General features: G+C 44.4%; 1 protein-coding gene across 1 annotated transcript in view; it reads left to right on the top strand.

The window, feature by feature from the left end:
- The window catches only part of ZFR (zinc finger RNA binding protein), a 339,213-nt gene extending 320,203 nt beyond the window's left edge, over nt 1-19,010 (top strand). The window contains exon 21 of the mRNA XM_033933312.1: nt 17,538-19,010. Coding sequence (XP_033789203.1) covers nt 17,538-17,717 — 180 coding nt within the window. The 3' untranslated portion in view covers nt 17,718-19,010. The remainder of the gene's footprint in view (nt 1-17,537) is intronic.
- The last annotated feature ends 6,719 nt before the right edge of the window (nt 19,011-25,729 follow it).

Consider the following 25,729-nt stretch of genomic DNA (forward strand, 5'->3'; position numbering starts at 1 on the left):
GCTGCTACTGTGTGCATCTTCGGGGTGGTGGAGGCGCTGACCGCCCGCGATCCCTCTCGAATTGCAGAGGTGGTGAGGGCGCTGATCGGCCGCGCATGCACACGCTCAAGCCTCTCCGAAGGCCGGCTCCCACGAAAATGCTACCCCTCTGTCCAAAGCCGCGGCGGCAGTCTCCCTCAACAGGCGCACCAGCGTCGGAAGCCTTGTCTCCGACGCTGGTGCGGCTCCCGAGAAAAAACGACGCCGCAGCCCCAAACAGAAAAACAACATCTCCATGGGAGCCAGCGCTTCGGCGAATGGTAGGTGCTGGAAAGTAAGGCTGGGGACTCGCGCATGCGCACTCATGCGGCCACGGAACTACTGATCATGGAAGCACGCAAATAGGAGTGCGCATGCGCGAGTTAGCCTTTTATTATATAGGATGGCAGTCGCGTGTACTGCCGTATTCCACGTGCATTCCGGCACAAGAGGGAGCATAATTTGATTGGTCCAAGTTGCCTTGGTCTCTGAAGAGGATCCTGCCTCTGTTTCTACCCATGTGTCTACAAAAAGAGGGATGGGGGACTCCATGGGGTATGCAGGTGATGGTCCAGGGAACCGCAAGTGAGCTTTGGCAGCAAAATCTCACTGCTCCTCCCTGTATTCCCAGAAGGGTCCACAGATGGTGGCTTCTGCCCTGGATGAGGGGCTTTTCCCCTGAATTTTCAGATTTGTACTGGGCTTTGGCTCTTGAATTAATACCAGCAGCCTTTCCCCAGGTGTCTTCACCAGTTCTGAGGGACCCCTACTTCCAGGGCATGGGCCTTCTTTTGTCGTTCACCCCCCCCCCCCCCCACTATCACCACCACTGTGCTGCGTCATTATCCTTACACTATTGTGCTCAGATGCCCTGTATGACTTGTTGATAGTCTTCACCACACTTTTCAATTTCGGTGCATCTCATGCTGTGGATCAGTCGGTGGCCTGGCGCCTCATCCTGAGCAGTGACTTTGAGCACGTTGTCCTTACAGGTAGACCTGTTTGGTGCTGGTCTGGATGTCACCCTGGCTAGTGTTCAGGACCACAGGCCCAAGTCTTTGCCTGTTAACAGGCTCCATGCTTCGGGAGGTTCGGTGCGGCTCCCATTTTCCTTCTAGTCTACCAGTCCATGGTTCGGAGGATATCCCAGGGCAAGCAGGCAGCATATTCTCACGTATGAGTGGCGTCACCGACGAAGCCCCGGTATGGACCACTTTAAAAGTGCATCGTCACACTTTAGAAAGTTCACAATAGCCCGAACAGCGCATGCACGAGTGCCTTCCCGCCCGATGTAGGGCACACAGTCCCTCAGTTTCTTAGTTTCCGCGGCGCTAAGAAGATGCGTTTTTTTCAATGGCCGTTGAAATTTTTTCTTCCACTGCCTTCTCACGGACCTATGACTTTACAGTCATCTCCTTTTTTAATTTTGTTTGTTCAGTTGAATTCAGCAAAAAAAGTAACAATTTTGCGGGCCTGTTCGACCACCTTGGCCTCTGATTTTGATTTAGCTGGGGCCATTTTCCCTTCGATATCCCATCCGCAGACGGTCTTCAAAATGTGTGGATGTTGTGCTCGCTCCATTTCCATGACTGACCCGCATCGCTGGTAAGAAGACTTGAGGCGGTCCAGAGGAGGGCGACAAAAATGATAGGAGGCTTGCGCCAAAAGACGTGAAAGGAGAGACAGGGGAGATATGATTCAGACGTTCAAATACGTAGAACAAAATCTTTTCCAGAGAAAGGAAAATGGTAAAACCAGAGGACATAATTTGAGGTTGAGGGGTGGTAGATTCAGGGGCAATGTTAGGAAATTCTACTTTACGGAGAGGGTAGTGGATGTCTGGAATGCGCTCCCGAGAGAGTTGGTGGAGAGTAAAACTGTGACTGAGTTAAAAGAAGCATGGGATGAACACAGAGGATTTAGAATCAGAAAATAATATTAAATATTGAACTAAGGCCAGTACTGGGCAGACTTACACGGTCTGTGTCTGTATATGGCCATTTGGTGGAGGATGGTCTGGGGAGGGCTTCAATGGCTGGGAGGGTGTAGATGGGCTGGAGTAGGTTTTGACGGAGATTTCGGCAGTTGGAACCCAAGCACAGTACCGGGTAGAGCTTTGGATTCTTGCCCAAAAATAGCTAAGAAGAAAAAATTAAAAATTGAATCAGGTTGGGCAGACTGGATGGACCATTCGGGTCTTTTTCTGCCGTCATCTACTATGTTACTATGTTACTAGCTACGCCTCTCTTTATACAACCCAGCATCCTTCTGGCAGCAGCCACTGCCTGTCACACTATTTTTTTGCCATTAGATCTTTAGACACTATCACCCCAAGGTCCACACTGTTCCTTCTAACCCTTCAGCAATATCACTCACAAACATATTGAACAGTATCGGCCCCAGCACCGAACCCTGAGGGACTCCACTACTCACCTTTCCTTCCTCCGAGTGACTGCCATTAACCACCACCCTCTGGCGTCTGTCCGACAGCCTGTTTCTAACACAGTTCTCCACTTTAGGTCCTAACTTCAGCCCTTCAAGTTTGTTCAACAGCCTCCTATGAGGAACCGGGTCAAAGGCGTTGCTGAAATCTAAGGAAATTACATCTAGCATATGTCCTCGATCCAGCTCTCTGGTCACCCAATCAAAATATTCAATCAGGTTCGTTTGGCACAATTTAGCTTTTGTAAAGCAATGTTGCCTCGGATCCTGTAACCCATTAGATTCAAGGAAATACACTATCCTTTCTTTCAGCAACACTTCCATTATTTTTCCAACAACCAAAGTGAGGCTCACCGACCTGTAGTTTCCCGCTTCATCTCTGTGACCACTTTTGTGAATAGGGACCAAATCCGGTCTTCTCCACTCCCATCTCCAGAGATTTGTTGAAAAAGTTTTTAATAGGATCTGCCAGAACCTCTCTGAGCTCCCTCAGTATCCTGGGATGGATCCCATCTGGTCCCATCGCTTTGTCCACCTTCAGTTTTTCAAGTTGCTCATAAACACTCTCCTCTGTGAACGGCGCATAATCTGCTCCATTTTCTCGTTTAACTGCCAGACAATCTCGGTCCTTCTCCAGGATTTTCTTCTGTGAACACAGAACAGAAGTATTTGTTTAGCACATTTGCTTTCTCCTCATCACTCTCCACATATTGGTTCCCAGCATCTTTTAGCCTAGCAATTCCATTTTTCATCTTACTCCTTTCATTAATATATCTGGAAAAAAAATTTTCTCCCTTTTTTACATTTTTAGCCATTTGTTCTTCCGCCTGTGCTTTTGCCAGATGTATCTCTCTCTTGGCTTCTTTTAGTTTCACCCTGTAGTCCTTTCTGCTCTCCTCTAATTGGTTTTTTTTATATTTCACGAACGCCAACTCTTTCGCCTTTATTTTCTCAGCCAATAGGTTGGAGAACCATATCGGCTTCCTTTTTCTCTTGTTTTTATTGATTTTCTTCACATAAAGGTCCGTAGCCATTGTTATCGCTCCTTTCAGCTTAGACCACTGTCTTTCCACTTCTCTTATGTCCTCCCATCCTAACAGCTCTTTCTTCAGGTACTCTCCCATAGCATTAAAGTCCGTACGTTTGAAATCTAGGACTTTAAGTATCGTGCGGCCGCTCTCCACTTTAGCCGTTATATCAAACCAAACCGTTTGATGATCGCTACTTCCCAGGTGAGCACCCACTCGAACATTAGAGATACTCTCTCCATTTGTGAGGACCAGATCCAATATCGCTTTTTCCCTTGTGGGTTCCGTCACCATTTGTCTGAGCAGAGCCTCTTGAAAGGCATCTCCCTTCTTCTTTCCGATTCTACAGACGGAACATTCCAGTCTGCATCCGGCAGGTTGAAATCTCCCAACAGCAGAACTTCCTCTTTCCTTCCAAACTTTTGAATATCCACATCAGATCCTTATCAATTTGCTGCGATTGAGTCGGAGGTCTGTAGACTACACCCACATAGATAGAAGTTCCATCTTCTCTTTTCAGAGCAATCCATATCGCTTCTTCTTCTCCCCAGGTCCCTTGCATTTCGGTCGCTTGGATATTGATCTTTACATAGAGAGCTACTCCTCCACCTTTTTGACCATCTCTGTCCTTCCTAAAAAGATTATATCCCGGTATGTTTGCATCCCATCCATGTGATTCACTGAACCATGTCTCTGTGATAGCGACAATATCTAGATCTGCCTCTAACATCAGGGCTTGCAGATCATGAACTTTGTTGCTTAGACTGCGAGCATTTGTGGTCATCGCTTTCCAGCTATTTTTCAGCGATAATCTCCTTTTTCGTATGGATTTTTGTTTCGTTTCACTTTCCGTTGCAATACTAAGAAATGAGTTGCTGATATTGCTTATGTTGCAGCCTTTACTACTATCACATCTTTTCTTTTGCCGGGGGTGGTCTCTATAATTGTCCTTCGTACATACACCACCCCCACCTTCTAGTTTAAATGCCTAGAAAAATATTGTCTAAATTTCTCTGCAAGGTTTCTTTTTCCTGCTGTAGTAATATGTAGCCCATCAGTGCAATATAGCTTCTTGTCCTTCCATGTATTTCCCCATCCTCCTATGTACCTGAAGCCTTCTTGATGACACCAGGCTTTGAGCCATCTATTAAAGTCCTCTGTGTTTTTCACTCTTTGCTCCCCCTTTCCATATGCAGGCAGTATTTCAGAAAAAGCTAAAGTGTTTACAAAAGGTTTCACGCCCTCACCAAGCTCCCGAAAAGCTTTCTGTGCTGCAAGTGTGGAGTTGTTGGCCAGGTCATTTTTTCCCAGATGGATGACAACATCAGTGTTAAAATCCTTAGTTTCTTCCTTAATTATAGTCTGTATTTGCCTGGAACTCCTGGTAGCTGGTAGCTGAGGATCCTGGAAGACATTTCACTATTTTGGTCTCCTCACCTTGTGTTCCAAGGTTAATGCCTCTGATGATGGAATCCCCCAACAGTAATAGTTTTCTGTTTTTTGGCCTTTTTATTTGTGCTTAGGGTGTGCTTGCTCTCTTGAGTTACCTTCATTGGTTCCAGTCCCACCTCCCTTCTGTTTTCTTGAGTATTGCAGTGCACTAGTGGAGCGAAGGAATTCTGTAGAGGTAATATTTGTGAAGGTGGATGTTTCTGTGTTACATGTCGCAGTCTTCCTGAGCCTACTGTGACCCATTTATTCCTGGGCTGTTTTATTCTTTGAGGTAGAGGTGGTAAGTTGGTATGATTTTGTGGAGTGATGAAAGCTGCTTTAATTGTATTCAATTCCTGTTTAAGTTTTCAGAGCTCCTCTTTAATACTAGCGAGTTGAAGACAGATGGGGCAAGCCTTAAGTCTCCAAATAGTATGTCTTGGAATTAAAGCGCCACAGTGATTGCATAGAATAAAGGTCATCTTGATTGGTTGTGAAGTGACTTGATTTGAGTAGTCCTGATTATTTGGGTCTCTATATATGGTGGGACTATAAGTCTTACCCTTTATTCCTATGAAGAGGAAGAGGAAATAAGATTTAACAGAGGAAAGAGAAGGGTTTATTTTTTTGTGCTTTTTTGTTTTTTTAAGTAAGAAACAGGGAGGAGAAGAGAAATTAAGCAGATATAATGCTGAAAACCAGTGAAAAGAGCAGAATATGAAATGTTGAGCAACTTATCTTATTGAAGTTCACAGGACAGCCTTGTTCACAGCAATGTCCCAAAGATAATGCAATTAACCTTAGAAGTAAAACAGAGCCCCTCCCTTCTCCACCTAATCAGACACAATGGCTAAAAACTAGTACACTGCTGGATCACCAGGGATTCAAAATAGTACATGGGGGGAGGTAGGAGGGTAGAAAAAAAAATTCAGAGTCGGCAAGGACAGGAAACAGGACAGAACACAACTGTCCCAGCCCACCATTGGACCTCCAGGTCATACATCAGGCCCGGTGGAGGCCTGTAGGTCATCGGGAAGGGGGGGGGACAGGGTGCAGAGCCTGACAGGGAGGGAGGGAGGGGGGAGAGGAAGACAGGGAGGGAGTGGGGGCTGGGTGGGCACTGACCAAATATAAGATGAGACCCCCATTTTAGGGCCATATTTTGGTCCAAAAATCGTATCTTATATTCAAGTATATGCAGTAATTGACCTGTTAGTACTTTTCCCTCTAAGCTGAGTGGGAGTCCTCCACTTACAGTTCTGGCAGTGGTTGGTACTTGTTTCATTATATATTTTCAGTATTGAGGTCAGGCAACCTCTGCAGAACTCCAGGGAATCTGCCTGTGTCTAGAGATTGAAACCACAATATTGAAGCACCATCACTACCCATCCCCACTAGCACCAGTGCAATTGGAGGATTCCTGCTCAGCTTAGAGAGAGCAGTGCTTGTAAGTCTTTATTCCTGTGGTCACTGGACAACAGAGGGAAGTCTCAACAGTGGCAATGAAGCACATTTGCATATAAGATCCTGCAAAGGCTCCTGGGAACTGTCTACTCACCCTGAGTGGAAAAGAGTGCTGAAAAGAACAGTTCCAACATAGAGAACTGGGGGGAAATGAGCTCGGGCAACCCTCAAGGGGAGGAATGTTGGCTTCAGCCTAACTGTCAGTAAGCCTGACTTAGACAGACCTGTCAATTAGAGCTTGAGATGACCAGAGAGGGTCAAGCTTCATGACTGGCAGAGGAACGGGTGATGAGTGACTGGGAGAGTCTGCAGGGAGAGAGTCCGATGGGCTGGGAGAGTCCTCAGAAGTGTGTCTGACTGAGTGACTGAGACTGAGTGACTGAGAGAGTCCTCAGTGAGAGTGCCTGAGGGACCGGGAGAGTCCTCAGGGAGTGACTGCTGACCAGAGGGATCAGCATACGGTGGAGTCCTTGCTGACAGTGGCTGATGGAGAGACCGGTGGTGACCAGTAGAGGAATCAGAATGACTGGTTGGGTCTAGAGCAGGGGTGTCAAAGTCCTCGAGGGCCGCAATCCAGTCAGGTTTTCAGAATTTCCCCCAATGACTAGGCATGAGATCTATTAGCTTACAATGAAAGCCGTGCATGCAAATAGATCTCATGCCTAGTCATTGGGGGAAATCCTGAAAACCCGACTGGATTGCGGCCCTCGAGGAGGGACTTTGACACCGCCGGTCTAGAGAGCCAGGCAACCAGAGGGACCAGTGATGTCCAGGATTGGTGAGGACCCACGTGACTGGTGAGGACCCACGTGACCAGTAACATAGTAACATAGTAGATGACGGCAGATAAAGACCCGAATGGTCCATCCAGTCTGCCCAACCTGATTCAATTTAAATTATTATTATTTTTTTTTTTTAATTTTTCTTCTTAGCTATTTCTGGGCAACAATCCAAAGCTTTACCCGGTACTGTGCTTAGGTTCCAACTGCCAAAATCTCTGTTAAGACTTACTCCAGCCCATCTACACCCTCCCAGCCATTGAAGCCCTCCCCTGCCCATCCTCCACCAAACGGCCATACACAGACCGTGCAAGTCTGCCCAGTAACTGGCCTAGTTCAATATTTAATATTATTTTCTGATTCTAAATCTTCTGTGTTCATCCCACGCTTCTTTGAACTCAGTCACAGTTTTACTCTCCACCACCTCTCTCGGGAGCGCATTCCAGGCATCCACTACTCTCTCCGTAAAGTAGAATTTCCTAACATTGCCCCTGAATCTACCACCCCTCAACCTCAAATTATGTCCTCTGGTTTTACCATTTTCCTTTCTCTGGAAAAGATTTTGTTCTACGTTAATACCCTTCAAGTATTTGAACGTCTGAATCATATCTCCCCTGTCTCTCCTTTCCTCTAGGGTATACATATTCAGGGCTTCCAGTCTCTCCTCATACGTCTTCTGGCGCAAGCCTCCTATCATTTTCGTCGCCCTCCTCTGGACCGCCTCAAGTCTTCTTACGTCTTTCGCCAGATACGGTCTCCAAAACTGAACACAATACTCCAAGTGGGGCCTCACCAATGACCTGTACAGGGGCATCAACACCTTCTTCCTTCTACTGACTACGCCTCTCTTTATACAGCCCAGCATCCTTCTGGCAGCAGACACTGCCTTGTCACACTGTTTTTTCGCCTTTAGATCTTCGGACACTATCACCCCAAGGTCCCTCTCCCCGTCCGTGCATATCAGCTTCTCTCCTCCCAGCATATACGGTTCCTTCCTATTATTAATCCCCAAATGCATTACTCTGCATTTCTTTGCATTGAATTTTAGTTGCCAGGCATTAGACCATTCCTCTAACTTTTGCAGATCCTTTTTCATATTTTCCACTCCCTCTTCGGTGTCTACACTGTTACAAATCTTGGTATCATCTGCAAAAAGGCATACTTTAAAGGCATACTTTTCCTTCTAACCCTTCAGCAATGTCACTCACATACATATTGAACAGGATTGGCCCCAGCACCGAACCCTGAGGGACTCCACTAGTCACCTTTCCTTCCTTCGAGCGACTTCCATTAACCACCACCCTCTGGCGTCTGTCCGACAGCCAGTTTCTGACCCAGTTCACCACTTTGGGTCCTAACTTCAGCCCTTCAAGTTTGTTCAACAGCCTCCTATGAGGAACTGTATCAAAGGCTTTGTTGAAATCCAAGTAAATTACATCTAGCATATGTCCTCGATCCAGCTCTTTGGTCACCCAATCAAAAAATTCAATCAGGTTCGTTTGGCATGATTTACCTTTTGTAAAGCCATGTTGCCTCGGATCCTGTAACCCATTAGATTCAAGGAAGTACACTATCCTTTCTTTCAGCAACACTTCCATTATTTTTCCAACAACTGAAGTGAGGCTCACCGACCTGTAGTTTTCTGCTTCATCCCTGTGACCACTTTTATGAATAGGGACCACATCCGCTCTCCTCCAATCCCCAGGAATCACTCCTGTCTCCAGAGATTTGTTGAACAAGTCTTTAATAGGACTCGCCAGAACCTCTCTGAGCTCCCTTAGTATCCTGGGATGGATCCCGTCTGGTCCCATCGCTTTGTCCACCTTCAGTTTTTCAAGTTGCTCATAAACATCCTCCTCCGTGAATGGCGCAGAATCTACTCCATTTTCTCGTGTAACTTTGCCAGACAATCTCGGTCTTTCTCCAGGATTTTCTTCTGTGAACACAGAACAGAAGTATTTGTTTAGCACATTTGCTTTCTCCTCATCACTCTCCACATATTTGTTCCCAGCATCTTTTAGCCTAGCAATTCCATTTTTTATCTTCCTCCTTTCACTAATATATCTGAAAAAATTTTTATCTCCCTTTTTTACATTTTTAGCCATTTGTTCTTCCGCCTGTGCCTTCGCCAAACGTATCTCTCTCTTGGCTTCTTTCAGTTTCACCCTGTAGTCCTTTCTGCTCTCCTCTTCTTGGTTTTTTTTATATTTCATGAACGCCAACTCTTTCGCCTTTATTTTCTCAGCCACTAGGTTGGAGAACCATATCGGCTTCCTTTTTCTCTTGTTTTTATTGATTTTCTTCACATAAAGGTCCGTAGCCATTTTTATCGCTCCTTTCAGCTTAGACCACTGTCTTTCCACGTCTCTTATGTCCTCCCATCCTAACAGCTCTTTCTTCAGGTACTTTCCCATTGCATTAAAGTCCGTACGTTTGAAATCTAGGACTTTAAGTATCGTGCGGCCGCTCTCCACTTTAGCCGTTATATCAAACCAAACTGTTTGATGATCGCTACTACCCAGGTGAGCACCCACTCGAACATTAGAGATACTCTCTCCATTTGTGAGGACCAGATCCAATATCGCTTTTTCCCTTGTGGGTTCCGTCACCATTTGTCTGAGCAGAGCCTCTTGAAAGGCATCCACAATCTCCCTACTTCTTTCCGATTCCGCAGACGGAACATTCCAGTCCGCATCCGGCAGGTTGAAATCTCCCAACAGCAGAACTTCCTCTTTCCTTCCAAACTTTTGGATATCCACAATCAGATCCTTATCAATTTGCTGCGATTGAGTCGGAGGTCTGTAGACTACACCCACGTAGATAGAAATTCCATCTTCTCTTTTCAGAGCAATCCATATCGCTTCTTCCTCTACCCAGATCCCTTGCATTTCGGTCGCTTGGATATTGATCTTTACATAGAGAGCTACTCCTCCATCTTTACATAGAGAGCTACTCCTCCACCACTCCTCCATCTCTGTCCTTCCTAAAAAGATTATATCCCGGTATGTTTGCATCCCATCCATGTGATTCACTGAACCATGTCTTTGTGATAGCGACAATATCTAGATCTGTCTCTAATATCAGGGCTTGCAGATCATGAACTTTGTTGCTTAGACTGCGAGCATTTGTGGTCATCGCTTTCCAGCTATTTTTCAGCGATAATCTCCTTTTTCGTATGGATTTTTGTGTCGTTTCACTTTCCGTTGCAATACTAAGAAATGAGTTGCTGATATTGCTTATGTTGCAGCCTTTACTACTATCACATATTTTCTTTTGCCGGGGGTGGTCTCTATAATTGTCCTTCGTACATACACCACCCCCACCTTCTAGTTTAAATGCCTAGAAAAATATTGTCTAAATTTCTCTGCAAGGTTTCTTTTTCCTGCTGTAGTAATATGTAGCCCATCAGTGCAATATAGCTTTTTGTCCTTCCATGTATTTCCCCATCCTCCTATGTACCTGAAGCCTTCTTGATGACACCAGGCTCTGAGCCATCTATTTAAGTCCTCTGTGTTTTTCACTCTTTGCTTTCCCTTTCCATATGCAGGCAGTATTTTAGAAAAAGCTAAAGTAGTAGCTAAAGTAGTAGCCCCAGAGTGAGTAACCGGTGGTGACCAGAGGGACTGGCTACCTGAATACCCAGAGATGACCGGTAATGACCAGAGTGAGTGACTGGTGGTGACCAGAGGGACCGACAGAGGCTAGAACAATCTTTGGCAACCAGAGAAACCAGGGAAGTGTTTGGAGGAGCCTGGTCATGTGTTCTAGAACTGTGTTATTGAAATTGTGTCTGGAAGAACCTGACGATAACAAGAAAAGAAGACCAGAAGTGCCTGGAGTGAAGGGTGATGACCACTCAGCCCATTCACAATTCCCTTGGCTATTTGCTGGTAGAATAAGATACCCCCCCCCCCCAAAAAAAAAAAAAAAAAGCACTGGAGAACAAAGAAAGCAAAAAGCAGGGCTTAGTATAGAGCAGGCCCTGGTAGCAGAGAGCACACCTGGAGACCTCCTCCTGAGTCAGGGAGATAAGTAGGGTCTAGAAGTGGGTGTTGGTTTGGCAGCATGGATGCCCAGGGAGCAAGTAGTGGACCTTCAGTGCTTTCCTGCTTCTTTTACCACCATTTGTACTGGGGCACAGTAGGATTTGCCTCTGGGGGACTCGGGAGCCCCTTGGAGGAGTCTCACTGCAGTGCCATGTTAGACTTGACTTGGATCTGCCAGCTGTATTTTGCCTATCTTTGGCAAGAATGGGGGCCATTTTACAGCTAGACATTGAGGAGGGCCCAGAGCCACAACTGCTGCAGGTCTTAGTGGTGGTAAGGGTTCAGCTTCTTGGTTTGAAGTACCTTGTTTCAGTTAGACAAGCAATCTCAGAGACAGTGCAGCAGTGCAGACCTTGAACAGAGGTTGTTGTTCACTTGCATCGCCCTTGGACAACACTTAGGAGCTTAAGGAGGATTGTAAAGGAGGCCTTTCTGGCCCTGGGGGATCTCCTTTCCTGAGATGGATTTCTCTTTCATGTGCTTGTTTAGTCACAAGGAGCTAAATCACTTGAGATTTGATTTCTTCAGCCTTGAGCATTTTAATCACCCTTGGAGTAGGCCTTAGATAGGAACTCCATCTTAGAATAACTTTGAAAGTCACCAAGGCCTTCCCACTCCATACAGCTCTCTCCCAGAATGGTAGAATGATAATTGCCAGAGGGTATCCTCAAAGGTACTACACTCTTAGGCAGGCTTTATCCACTTCAGTATGAGGTGCTGGACAAATTGTTTTGGCTTCCTAAGATGGATGCTTCGGTAACAGCTATGACAAAAAAAGACCATTATCCTATTTGAGGGGAGTCCTGCATTTAAGGATTGCCAATAACTGAAAGGTGAAGCAGCTCCTTAAGCAGGCATTTACATTCTGAGCCATAAGGGTGCAGGCTCCTGTGTACAGAGGTTGTGTAGCACCAACACTGTTGCACTGGGTCTAGTAGCAGCCAATTCTAAGAGATGGCTTGTCTAGACACTGGTATGGCCTTTTTATAAGGTGTTCTTTATAATTGTGTCCATATTGTATCACAGTTGGTCATCTCAGTAGTAGGAGCCCATCAGTGGCTGTGGCTGTGCTATTCTGTGGCAGATGTGAAACAGAAACATGATAATAATAATAATAATAATAACTTTATTTTTGTATACCGCAATATCACAAACAGTTCAGAGCGGTTTACAATGAAAGAGACTGTACATATACAGTGAAGATATAAAGCAAGAGCCTGAACAATGCAATTGAGAGCGGTTTACAATGTAAGAGACTGTACATAAGCAGCGAAGATATATATACAGCGAAGATACAATGCAAGAGACTGTATAATGCAGTTGAAGCGGTTTACAATGCAAAGAGACTGTACATATGCAGCGAAGATATAGTGCAAAAGACTGTACATATATAGCAGGGATACAGAGAATTGATTGACAAGTATAATGGAACCAATTTCAATTACAGGAGAGTACCAAGCGGGGAAGGAGAAGCCGATGATGGCAGATAAAAGCCAAATATTATTTTATGTATGTTATTACTTGTAAAGTACCTAGGAATAGGTGGTTGAGAAATCTTTTAAATAAAGTAAGTGTGTGTTTGCTTCAGCGTGGTCAGGAAAACGCCAGTATCTGAGAAGTGTGTGACTGAGTTTGCTGCAGCTACACCAGAGATACAGTACTGTATTAAGTCCAGGGGTATTGTCCAATACTAGCTGCCTTTCTGGTGCCTAAATTTCACACACTACCCATATCTGGTATTGCCTCTCCTTAAGGAACAGGTCAGATCTCCCTCCATATTCACAGTATGGCTGCAAAGCGTAATGCTCTTAGTGCTACTGAAAATGTTCCCAAGAGAGGGAAAAAAATGAAGACCTTATTAGGCATGCCTTATAAAGTCAGCCTCTGCTGTTGGTCAGCGTTATGGCATTAATTAATTTACTGTTAAGTACATAAAGAAGGAAAAGCCAATCTGTGAAGCCTTGCTGCAGCTACACCAGCGGATGCAAAGACATTATGTGTTGTATGAGAGAGAGAAATCTCTCTCATATGGAAACTGCAACATTTATGTGGGTGCAGGATTGCTATAAGAAGATAATTCTTGTAGACTCTGTTTGATAACTTGAAGAAAAGGGAAGGGGAATTGTCGCAATCTACAGACTTTCAGGCCAATAAAGGGTGGTTTGATAAATTCCAGCCCAGGTATGGCCTACATAATTTGAAAGTGACAGGAGAAGCAGCAGCTAGAGAGTTCCCTGCAGCATTTAAGGAAATTATTAAAGAAGGGATATTAACCTGAGCAGGCATTCAATGCCAATGAAATGTTCTATTATGGAAGAGAATGCCACAGAGGACTTTCATTAACAAAAATAATAATAATAGCAGTTTATATACCGCAGTACCGTGAAGTTCTATGCGGTTTACAAAAGATTAAAAGAAGGTACAAATTGATTGAACTTAGGAGAGGTGTAAGAAAGAGATTAATAGGTCAAGAAAACCGTTGTTGAGGAGAAAGAGAAATATGGGTCAGTTGCCTAGATACTTCAGGAACAGGTATGTTTTTAGGCGCTTCCTGAATTCCTCATAAGTAGTGGGCGAAAGCAATTGATCTAGATCTTTACGCCATAATGCTGCTTGATGTGAGAGAAGGTGTTCATGGTGTTTTTTCTGTTTACAACCTCTGACTGATGATAAGCGAGCAGCAGGCTTCAAGGCTACAAGGGGTATACTAACTATGCTGCTTTGTGCAAATGCAGTAGGCCATATGATAAACTGATTTATAAAGCCGTGAACCCCTGGGCCTCAAGGGAAAAGATAAGTTCCAGCTGCCTGTTTACTGGAAGCACAGCAAGAAGGCTTGGACAACAAGAGTAAGTTCCTTGAGTGGTTTCATCAGTGTTTTGTGCCTGAAATAAGAAAATACCTTACCAGTAAGGGAAAGGAATTCAAGGTTCTGTTGGTATTGGACAATGCTCCCAGAACCACATGAGTTCAACACTGATGGTGTTGAGGTCATCTACATCAGTGGTCCCCAATCCTGTCCTGGAGGACCACCAGGCCAGTCAGGTTTTCAGGCTAGCCCTAATGAATATGCATGAGAGAGATTTGCATATAATAGAAGTGACAGTCATGCAAATCTCTCATGCATATTCATTAGGGTTAGCCTGAAAACCCGATTGGCCTAGTGGTCCTCCAGGACAGGGTTGGGGACCACTGATCTTACATGCCCCCCTCTCATCCAGCCAATCAACAAGGGGGTAATAAGGACATTCAAGGCACACTACACATGGTATTCAATGGAGAGGATTATCCATGCAATGGAAGAAGATCCCAACTTGGAGAACATCATGAAAATGTGGAAGGACTTCACTATTGCCGATGCCATCATTGTTATTGAAAGAGCGATGAAAGCTGTCAAGCCAGAGACGGTGAATATGTGCTGGAAGAACCTTTGGCTTGAATGTGTTGTAGAAAGATTTATGGTCCACTAATCAGTTACATAAACAAATACGTGCCTGTTACTATTCTAGGGAAGACCATAATATCTCATCCAGGTTCAGTTTTCTTTGCCTACTTACACCAGACCCAGGCTAATGAGAAATACTTTTATTATGAAAATAGAAAAATATAATTCAAAAGCCAGCAGCAATAACTAAATATTGTTCACAAAATATCTGATTACATATATGAAACTCAGTACACAATTATTACAACACACTTGCTAGATAAATAAGTAAACTAATTCTTACACTCTAAATAATTCCTTTTAATAAGAATTCCTGATTAGCAGCAACTATTACAGGTTATCACCAAGAGTAGCTTCACTTCTTATCCCGAACCACAATAGGATTCATTTATCTAACCCCAGCTGATAAGATAATAGAATTCCGTATTCCACCATCCAATTAGGCCTTGGCACAAAATCAGGTGAAAGGGAAGACATTTTCTACTCAGCACTGAAGATAAGAATTCATTTGGTACCGGAACAAGAGTTCGTCAGCCACTGGAGAGGCTGTAACTTATGTTGGCAGCAAAGGTTTCCTTTATGTGATATGAAAACCAGGTCTGGATAAAAGTCCTGTTCCTTCACTCCCTGGACGAGAGCTAATCACAAGAGATAACTTTTCAGGTCTTAATTATTATAACAGAAGTGCATGGAGAACACCTATGATAAGATGTGAGTTCACCCACATCCTAACACAGACTAAATTATAATTAGCACGTTTTCACTTGGATCTCGTCAGATGACTTCTCCGGACCAATCCAGAAACAGAACTTAGATGAATAGCCTTTCTGTATAGAGTCTCGTACAATCTGAAACAGAGGCACCTTCGTTAGATAAGACCAACACAGGAGCAATTCCTCCCCAAAGATTCACATAGGCAGAGTATGAAGGCATAGCTGGATGTCCTTGACTAGAATACAGTTCTGGTACATACCCAGAATGCATCAGGCAGAAACAGCAAAGATGTATTCTTCTTTCTCTTCTTGCTAGGTTTAGGCTGGAATGATTTCTTGTAAATAATGGTTCAGGCTTGATGATGTCAGAGAGGCCTAACCTTCAGATGCAAATAAGGAAATACCCCTACAGTGTAAAGGAGTTCACTGTTGTTTCTACAGAGCCAGTCAAAGAAATTATGAAAGACATTGTGGACGTGGCAAAGAAGGTGGGTGGGGAAGGCTTTCAAGATATCCTGGTGGATATTCAAGACTTAATAGACACCAGCACTGATGAATTAACAGAAGATAATCTAATTGACCTGACTGTTTCCGAAGGAGAGGTAATACCAGATGAAGAAGAGGATGGAGAAGAAGTACTAAAGACAAGTTTACATTGGACAATATTGCAGAGGGTCTATGTAGGTTCAGTGCTGTCATGGACTTTTTATGACATCAACCCATCCATGGTATGTGCCTTGAAGGTGAAGGAGTTAACAGAAGCAGCAATGTCTACGTACACAAATATATATAAAGAAATGAAGATGTAGAAGAGCCAGACTGAAATCGCAATGTATTTCCAGAAGATACTGAGAGTCCCTGCCTCTCTATCCACCTCTTCCACATCAGCCACCTGTGAGGTGGCACCCCTTCATCTCCAACTCCTGCATCGCATATTGAACATAAACAGGATGAGGATGAAGACACCGAAGATCCACTTCTACTGCCCAAAGAGTCACCTGGTGCTCACTTATTCTCTTCGCCGCCTCCTCTTCCTCCTGTACCGCTTGTGGAATATGTACAGGGCGACGAGGATGAAACACCACCTGAATAAGAGATTGTTATGTGTTACAGTATTATGTTTAACATGGTTAAGAATTACAGTACTGTATATGAACCATGATTTAATGGGATTACAGTAGAGTATATGCTTGTATGTAAATGGTCAGTTCTATAATACAGTACTTAAATTGTTTCGCTAAGTGTACAGTACAATGCAAGAACTTTTATCAATCTATCTCTTGAATATGAAGGGGAGGTTTTATTTGTGAATTCACAGTGTTTGTGAGGACTATACCCCCAAACCCTGCAACTACGAAAGCGAAAATTTATTTGCAATTTTTTTTTTTTTTGTATTCCCAGGCCATCTATGCCCCTAACCCCCATGAATATGGAGGGAGAAGTGTATAGCCAGAGGCCATGCTACTTTTGCGAGAGCTGTGATTCGGGGAGGGGGGGGGGCCTTATCATTCCCCACTCAGTAAGGTACTGTTTTTGTACATTCCACTGGTCTGGACTGTTCTAGCAAAATTAAAAGGAAGGTGAAATTTATACATACCTGCTAAATACCTTTCCTGGGGTCCTTCTAAACCAGTCCAGAGCCCACCCTGGAAGACTTTTGCCATAAGGAAAAGGTGTCCTGACTGCTTTCTCTTAGTGCTTTATAGTGTAAATAATTTTAGTGTTGGAAATAGTCTATTTTGTAATGGTTCCCCATGGGGTCTCGTACAATAAGATCTGGTATTCAGACTGTGCTGCTTTGGCAGTGGCATGCTGGAAGAGTTCAGGTTGTAACAGCCCCTCTACAAGTAATGTCCTGGAAGACTTCAGTTTTTCTCTACCTTCATCTGATGTAGGGGGACACAACCCTTTAGTCTGGACTGGTCTAGTAGGACCCAAGAAAGGAAATGATAAAGTATGAATACATTTAAACTTCTTTTCCCCCTGATGGGATCTTGGTATTTGGGGAGTTTCTTAATGATATGAGGCCTAGCTACACTTTGCTAGGAAGTACTACTGCTTGTGTGTTAAAATTTCTATGTACCCATGTCTCTTATTTGCTTTTGAGTTGATTGTGCTGTCATTTGGAAACTGGAGCAAAATATGTTAATTTGGTTCTTCTCTCTAAACAGTTTGCACTGAGACTCATTGCATTCCGTCAGATCCACAAAGTTCTAGGGATGGATCCACTGCCTCAGATGAACCAGCGTTTCAACATCTACAACAGCCGGAAAAGGCGTCGGGATAGTGATGGGGTTGATGGATTTGAAGCAGAGGGGAAAAAGGACAAAAAAGACTATGATAACTTCTAGAAAGAAAAAACATTTTAAGACCCCAGTATTGGAATGAAGTTAAAACCCCATGTGTAGGTTAATTTTTGTTCATGATAAGTTATCTAGTCAGACTCCACTATATTTTCAGACAATAAAATTGTTTTTTCTCAAATTTGATTAAGAGATATAGCAGAAATTTTTTTGAATGTAAGAGACTACACTTTAAAATTGATGTGTGTGTAAAACTAAGTTCTTTATCGCCACATCCCATTAATTCTGTTTTAGATGTGGTTAACTAATTGTGGCAATCCCCTACAACCTGCATCCAACTGCCCATTCACCCTATTTCTATGTTGCTTTTATTATCTAATGTGGTGGTGTCTTGACATCCCTGCTATATTTAATACAGAGGTTGTACTTCAGGTGCAACGTGTATTAGAAATTTTTATTTTAGAGATCTCTTTTTATGGCCCTTAACACTAGTTGTATGTTCTTTATGTTAGAAGTGATTTGGGCCTCCATTCTTAATATTTCACAGCAGATGTTTTTTTTTTCTTTGTAATGTGAGACTGCTGGATATTTTTGTTTTTGTTTTGTTTTCTTTCTGTGAAGGATTAGAACACACAAAGTTTACCATTTGAGTGATGAGAATTAAATGTTTATGCAGATCTTGTGGCATTTTGTCTCTTTAGTGCAGTATAAATATGTAATTAAGGTAACATTTTATTGATCTAATAGTTTGCTCATATGTACTTGCAAGATAAAACCATACACATACATGTGTAACAATGTTTACCTTGTGACTGTTTTAAAGCAGCTGCTTAATTGATCAAGAAATTGCATGACTTGTTTTAATAGAAGGGCTTTTAAAAAAGATTTTTATCAGTTTTGAGTAAATGCCTACTTTAGTTCTTGGTCATAGCAAGGCCAAAAAGTAATTTTCTGAAATTTTATCCTCCTGTTAACTTGCAGGTTAAAAAGGGCATTGTTATATTTGACTACATGTGCAATTGTTAAATGCAGTTTTAATATGTGGCTTGACATGACAGTAGTAGTATACCTTCCCTTTATCAATGCCTGTATGTTAACTTAAGATTCTAGTTCAATATCAAATTGGTCTCTGAATTTCTGCAGCCTAGAAACAAAATAGAAGCAAAGTTTATTGATGATGGCAATTCAAAAATCTATCAATAGCTTAAATTGAAAAACCAAAACAGAAAATTATTTGATTGGCTATATATACTTATTTTCCCCTAAAGCTGAATGTACTACACAGGTGTCCTTTGTCACAGCACTACAGTGGTATGCTGAAATAAAAGTGTAAGTGCATGATGTATGTCTCAGTTCACTGTATGCTATAACTCAATATTTTATTAATTCATTTTTACATTTTAGCTAGTTGTAGAGGTGGTGTTCAGAATTGCCAAACTCTGACCTCACTCGTAGCCTAATGGTTAGCACTGTGTGCTACAGCAGAAATATGAGTTAATTTCCAACCAAATCCTTGAATATATTGGGGATACTAGATTTCTTTTAGCCCAGAATACCACTTACAAAATCACCTATATAATTCTCAACTATATATGTAACATAGGGCCAGATTCTACAAAAGCTGCTGAAAATTAGGCAGCGGTAGCTGCTTATCACCACCTAACTTAATCAGATTTAAGTGGTATGATAATTGTTCTTGCCATTAAAACCTTTTTTTAAAAAAAGCCATTGCTATGCAGCCTCTGGGACCGGCGCCTAAGGTCCCAATTCACTAAAGTCAGCGATCGACCTGATTCACAAAACAGCCCACCGTGTGTTTCCCCCCTTGATTGCCCATTTTCCAATCCGGCCATACAAGTTAGTAAAACCCCATGCAAAATAGCCAAGCGATTGATTTACTTACATTGCTTGGCTATTTTCCATCGGGTTTTATGATCCTAAAATCCTGACTGCTGTAGACCTGTCGGTAACTGTGTTACAGACAGGTTTGCCAGGTTTTTTATTTTATTTTTTTTATGGCACAGATTTTTTGCATGTATTACACACGCAAAATATCTGTCCCATTAAAAAAAAAAAAAAAATCCCCCACTGCCGCTGATGGCTTTCCCCGCTGGCAATCGCATGTCCCTCCACCAATTGCCATGACACCACAGCTCCCACTCCCTCCTACCATCGGTGCCCCCTCCCTGCGCAAACTGATATGGCAGGAGGGATGCCCACTCCCTCCTGCCATCGGGGCTCCTCCCCGTACCTTTAAGTCAGGAGCAGGAGGGGTGCTCAGTCCCTCCTGCTCAACCGCCATCCATCAGCAATGCAGGCCTTGGATCCTGATTGGCTCAGGCCCCTCCCAAGGGAGGAGCCCGAGGCACCTGAACCAATCAGGGACTTCCGTAGGCTCCTCCCTGGTTGGCCAATCAGGAACTTCCTGAGCCAATCAGGGACTTCCTTAGGGAGGAGCCAATCAGGGCCTGAGGCGCCTGAGCCAATGAGGGCCTTAAGTCCCTCCCTGTGCATCACATAATGCACCAGGGCGGGGCCTGAGTCATGCATTGCTGGTGGATGGCGGAGGAGCAGGAAGGACTGAGCACCCCTCCTGCTTCCAACTTAAAGGTATGGGGAGGGCGACGGGGGATCCAACCCGATGGGGGGTGGGGATGCCCGAATGCAGGAGGGAGTGGACGTCTCTCCTGCCATATCAGTTCGTGCGGGGAGAGGGTGCCGATGGTGGGAGGGAGTGGGTATCCCTCCTGCTATATTCACACGGGAGAGTGTTGGGGGGAGCATCTGGTGGCAGGAGTGAGTGGGCATCCCTCCTGCCATTTTTTGGGGTTCAGGGAGGGAGGAGGGCACCATTATTTTATTTTATTTTTATTGGGCAGATATTTTGCATGTGTAATATACAAAAAATATCTGTGTCATTTAAAAAAAAAAAAAATGAAATAAAAACCCCAAAACGGCAGAAGCCGTGACAGGAGACTGCTTCTCCTGTTACTACTGTCAGGGCTCTGCACTGACTCAATCACTGAGCGATTGAGTTTGTGAATTTGCAAGCAAATCATTTGCATGCAAACTTGATAGTGAATCAGTCACTGTTTGAAAATCAGACAGAGAATCAGCCAACAGCAATTGAATCGCTATCTTTAGTGAATCTGGGCTTAAGTCCCTGGCAGCTAGCAGCGCATAGTGATGCTGAAGTGGGCGTGGCTAGAGGCGGCGCTGGACTTAGGCCTCATTATGTGCCACTGGCTGCAATTCAGGAAGGACCCTAGTCGCTGGAAATATAGGCCTGTAAAATCCAGCTTACAGGTCCAGCACTTAGGGTCCCTGGGAGCCATGATTCTTAGAAGTGGCCCCTGTTGGTGATTGAGACACGGCACGTGCCGCTTACAGAATTAGGGCTTTAAAGCATACTGTTCAAGCTTCTTTTATTTTCAAAAATATTCATTTTACAGCTCCTCATTACCTATTTTCTCTCTATATACACCTTTCCTCATGAGTCTTTCATCTGTCACTTTTACTGTGAGTTTTTCTATATCAGCTCTTTTGCTGTTTCTACCTAGCTGCACTCTACCTGAAACAGATGTTCTGAGTCAGTACATCATGCTCTTTCTCTGACTATATTCAAATATTTTTAAGGCTGCTTTTAAATCTTAACCACTTCTCTGTAATAAAAACATTTCTCATAGAATCTCTTGTTTGTCTTACATGTTTGTGTTTGAAGGAGGAACTCTCTTGTGTGTCTATACAACACTGTTTCCTCTGCCTGGGTGCATATACCCACGTAGCTCATGAACTCACACAAAAAAGAAAAAATAGTAGTATGCCAATATTTTGTGACAACAAAAAGGCAGTAGCAACAGCAAGCAAACATTATCCTGGCAGCCCAGTCCTGTCCCTGTGGTCAGCAGGGGAAAGAAAGCCTAAGAATATATCACTTTCCTCTGTGGCATGAGGTCACTGTCTAGAATGGTCCATGAGAGCCCAAGGTTCAACATCACCTACAAAAGTGTAATTGTTTGTCAGATATGTTGTAGGTAGGTTGTAATGTGGTAGGGGGAGGGGAGGGCACAAGATAAAAGGTTCAGCTAGGGTGCCTAATATCATTCTATAGTGTCCCTCCAGACAGGCACAGATGAATGGGTTTATGCACCTCTACCAGCAGGTGGAGCCCGAGAACAAATGATTTAAATTAAAAATATAAGTGGTCAGTGCAGTCCCCCATAAAAGTTAATCTCTTCTCACTCTCCAGCAGATGGGCATGGTAAGCCTGTATAGTCCCAGTCTGTGTACGCCTGGTTAAAAAAAACCAAACAACTTTCTGTCTCAGTATTAATTCCACAAGGGTCTTTTCTTAGCCTCGGGGGTATTACACTCGGGGTGGCTGAGTCCCTCCTCGCTTTACCCCACCTCCCCAATTTCTTAGAGGTGCCTCAGCTGCTGTTCTCTACCTTAGTGCTCTGACACTATCTTAGAGAGCCTGTAGGGTCTGCCCTTTGTTTTTAGTTAAAAGGAACTGCATAATTCATAAAAATGCCTGTGTATGTGTGCTGTGCTCAGCCCTTAAAAAAAACAAAAAATGCAGCGAAAGTGAGGCGCATGGTTTTCTTTAGGCCTTGGGGCTGGCTTTCCCTAGTGTTTATTTCTTTGTACAATGGTGAGCAGTGAGCGGCTCCAGCGGTATTCAGCCTGCTGCCATCAGGGAGTTGGAGACATCTGACGTCTAAAAGCTTTGTGCCAAAGGCTGTCAGTCAGTCATAGTCTGAGACAGCTTTATGGGGGGTTCCTCTAACTGTGAAAAAGCCCTTACTGCTGTGACCATTCAAAACTCTGGGGATTCCCTTTTCGCCGCATCTGATAGAAAGCATGGGGATTCTCTTTCAGCTGCGGCAAACCGTGGGGAGTCCCTTTCTGCAGGGTTTGTAGGTGGTTACAGGGATTCACCTAATGCCACAGTGACAGGGCAGTCTGAAATGGTGGCATTCTGTTTTAGTGGAAGTGACTGCCATTTTTGCAATGGCTTCTGGCTAAGTATTAGATCGGGGTCCTTGCCTGAGTCATTCTTCCAGCAGTGTGTCCCTTTATTTGGGTTCTCCCCAGAGTTTGAATTGACTGTGTACAAAGTTCTTTTTCTGCAAAGGTCTCTTCTAATCTAATCTAATATTTGTGAGTTGCACAAATCTAAACAGGCTCTAGGCCACTTGGAAAGGAAATAGGGAAGATGGGAAGAGAGGAGGAAGGGGGAAGGTGGAGAAACCTAATCGAACTAAGCAAAAAAAAAAAAAGGTGCCTATGGCGATCTTATAAAATTAGTTGTCAAATAGCAGTTTTCAGTTTTTTTTGGAATTGGGTGTGGTTGGCTTCTGTTCTTATTGACTCTGCGAGATCATTCCAGATTTTGACTCCCAAGAAGTTGAACATGGTTTGGGAGATTCTTCTGTATGTGAGATTTTTCATTGGATCCTGTTGAGTAGTCTGCGAGAGACAGACCATGCGTCAAATAGGAGTTTGATGAGAGGGGCTACTGAGTTTCCATAGATTATCTGATGCAGGATGTTTTGAATTTTTTTGGGACTGGGATGGGTAAACAGTAGAGTTGTTTAGGTATGCTGAGATAGTCTTCTAGCTTCTGGGGGACAGAAGGGGGTCTTTGCTGTCATTTTGGTGTCCCACATTCCCCTTCCTCCACTTCTCAAATGATGAGTTTGTCCTGGGAGGTCGACACATAGTTTAGATGAGGACCTGGATTCTTGGAGAACTCCCTCTGGGGCTGAGGGCATTGGGGACACCTGAGGGTTGGATGATTTATCCACCATTGGAGGAGGATTCTTTGGTAATAGTTATTTTTCACAGAGAGGAGCTCCAAGAGCTCATTGATCATCAGTGGCATCAGTGTTGCGCTTTGAGGAACCACCCAAGGAAGCTCTGTGCATGGTAGATCCACTCATTCAGAGTATTCTTAGGATTTCCAAGTTCTTTTCTATGCATCAGGATATATATATATATTTTTTTTAAAAAAAAGCTTTCTCTTCCTTTCTGGCTAACTGATACAAAAGGAGAGATAGCCTTTCCATACTGACTCTAACCTTTTGTGCTGCTAATTTTTCTAAACTTTCCTAACTTGGTTTCTTGGACTGTAGACTAGCTCTGTAAGGTTTATTTTCCATTGACAAAGCTTGGATAGGTAGCACATTACGTCTTGCTGGTTTATTGGGCAGGAACTTGCTATATATACATTTATTGCTAGCCTCCTCCCCCCACCTCTTGTCTGGAGGCAGGCTCTATTACAATCAGAGTTATAGAAAGGTGTTTTAATAGAAAATTACATTGGAGATAGGTTTCATAGTTAATACAGCTCACAGATCTCTGGTTGCCTAGACCAGTGTTTTTCAACCTTTTTTGGGCAAAGGCACACTTGTTTCATGAAAAAAATCACGAGGCACACCACCATTAGAAAATGTTAAAAAATTTAACTCTGTGCCTATATTGACTATATATAAAATAATTCACTTGAGTGCCACCGCCGCCATCGGGAACAGGCCGGCGCCAAGTTCTCCCTGCTTCTCTTCCCCCCCGCGGGGCCAACCAACTCTCGCCACCCGTCGTCAATTCTAACGTCGGAGAGGACGTTCTAGGCCAGCCAGGCAGCGATTGGCTGGCCCAGAACGTCCTCTCCGACGTCAGAATTGACGCGAGTGGCGAGAGTTGGCCGGCCCCACAGGGAAAAGCAGGGAGAACTTGGCGCCGGCCTGTTCCCGATGGCGGCGGTGGCACTCAAGTGGCTAAAGAGCCGCAGTTTGCCGGCCTAGGGACAACACTAGAGGGTGGCCAGCTGTGCACCCCCTTGGGACGTAAACCCGGGGTGGGGCAGACCGCCCCCCCCCCCACCCTGGTATGCCACTATCTGTACCTCACTCCCTCCCTATGACCAAAAATTCTCCTTTCTTCTATTCCCCGTGTACACAACCATCTCTTTCCCTCCCTTCCTCTCTCCAAAGTCCATGCCTTCTGTGTCCAAACACTCATTCCCTCCCCCACCTCAGCATCTCTTTCCCTCCCTTCCTCTCTCCCAAGTCCATTTCTTCTGTGTCCAAAAACGCATTCCCTCCCCCACCTCAGCATCTCTTTCCCTCCCTTCCTCTCTCCCAAGTCCATGCCTTCTGTGTCCAAAAACCCATTCCCTCCCCCACCTCAGCATCTCTTTCCCTCCCTTCCTCTCTCCCAAGTTCATGCCTTGTGTCCAAAATGCACTCCCTCCCCCCTTTTGTGTTCCGTATTTGCATCCCAGCCCATCTTTGCAACTTTCTCAGCAAAACGAAGCTCAAGCCGCGAGGCTTGTCTTCTGCTTCCTGCCTGCCCTGCCGCGCACAAGTAGCCGAACGGAAGTATTCTCCGACGTCAGCGCTGACGTCGGAGGGCAGGCTTTGCTTAAGCCCTCCCTCCGACGTCAGTGCTGACATCGGGGAACGCTTGCGATCGGCTATATGTTAGCTGCAGGGCAGGCAGGAACAGAAGACGAGCCTCGCGGCTCGAGATGTATTGAACTCCGCGGGTCCCCCATCCAGCTTTCTCCTGTCCACGTGGGGCGGACCGCCCCTCTCCCTAGACTGTGGCCTAGGACCCTGGGGGAGCCCGGGCCCCCTGTCAGCTCCGGGCCCCTGAATGCAGGACTGGTGGTACTGCCCTGATGGCGGCCCTGACCGTACGGCACACCAGGCAACATCTCGCGGCACACTAGTGTGCCGCGGAACAGCGGTTGAAAAACACTGGCCTAGACCCTCCCATCCACCCCTGTGCTTACACTACCCTGTTTCCCCGATGGTAAGACACTGTCTTATTTTTTTTGGAAGGCCAAAATATGCTCTAGGGCTTATTTTCGGGGGGATGCCTTATTTACATTTTTTTCTAAAAAGGGGGGGCTGTCTTATTTGACGGCTGAAGAATCGGTCGGCCGAAAAATCGTACTGTGTATGGCCAGCTTTATCCATCATACCATATATTGTACCATTTAATGTCCCCAATGTTCTCCATCAGGGAAACACAGTAAAGAGATTATTCTGTAG

The sequence above is a fragment of the Geotrypetes seraphini genome, chromosome 1 (assembly GCF_902459505.1).
Source record: "Geotrypetes seraphini chromosome 1, aGeoSer1.1, whole genome shotgun sequence".
NCBI classification, from domain to species: Eukaryota; Metazoa; Chordata; class Amphibia; order Gymnophiona; family Dermophiidae; genus Geotrypetes; species Geotrypetes seraphini.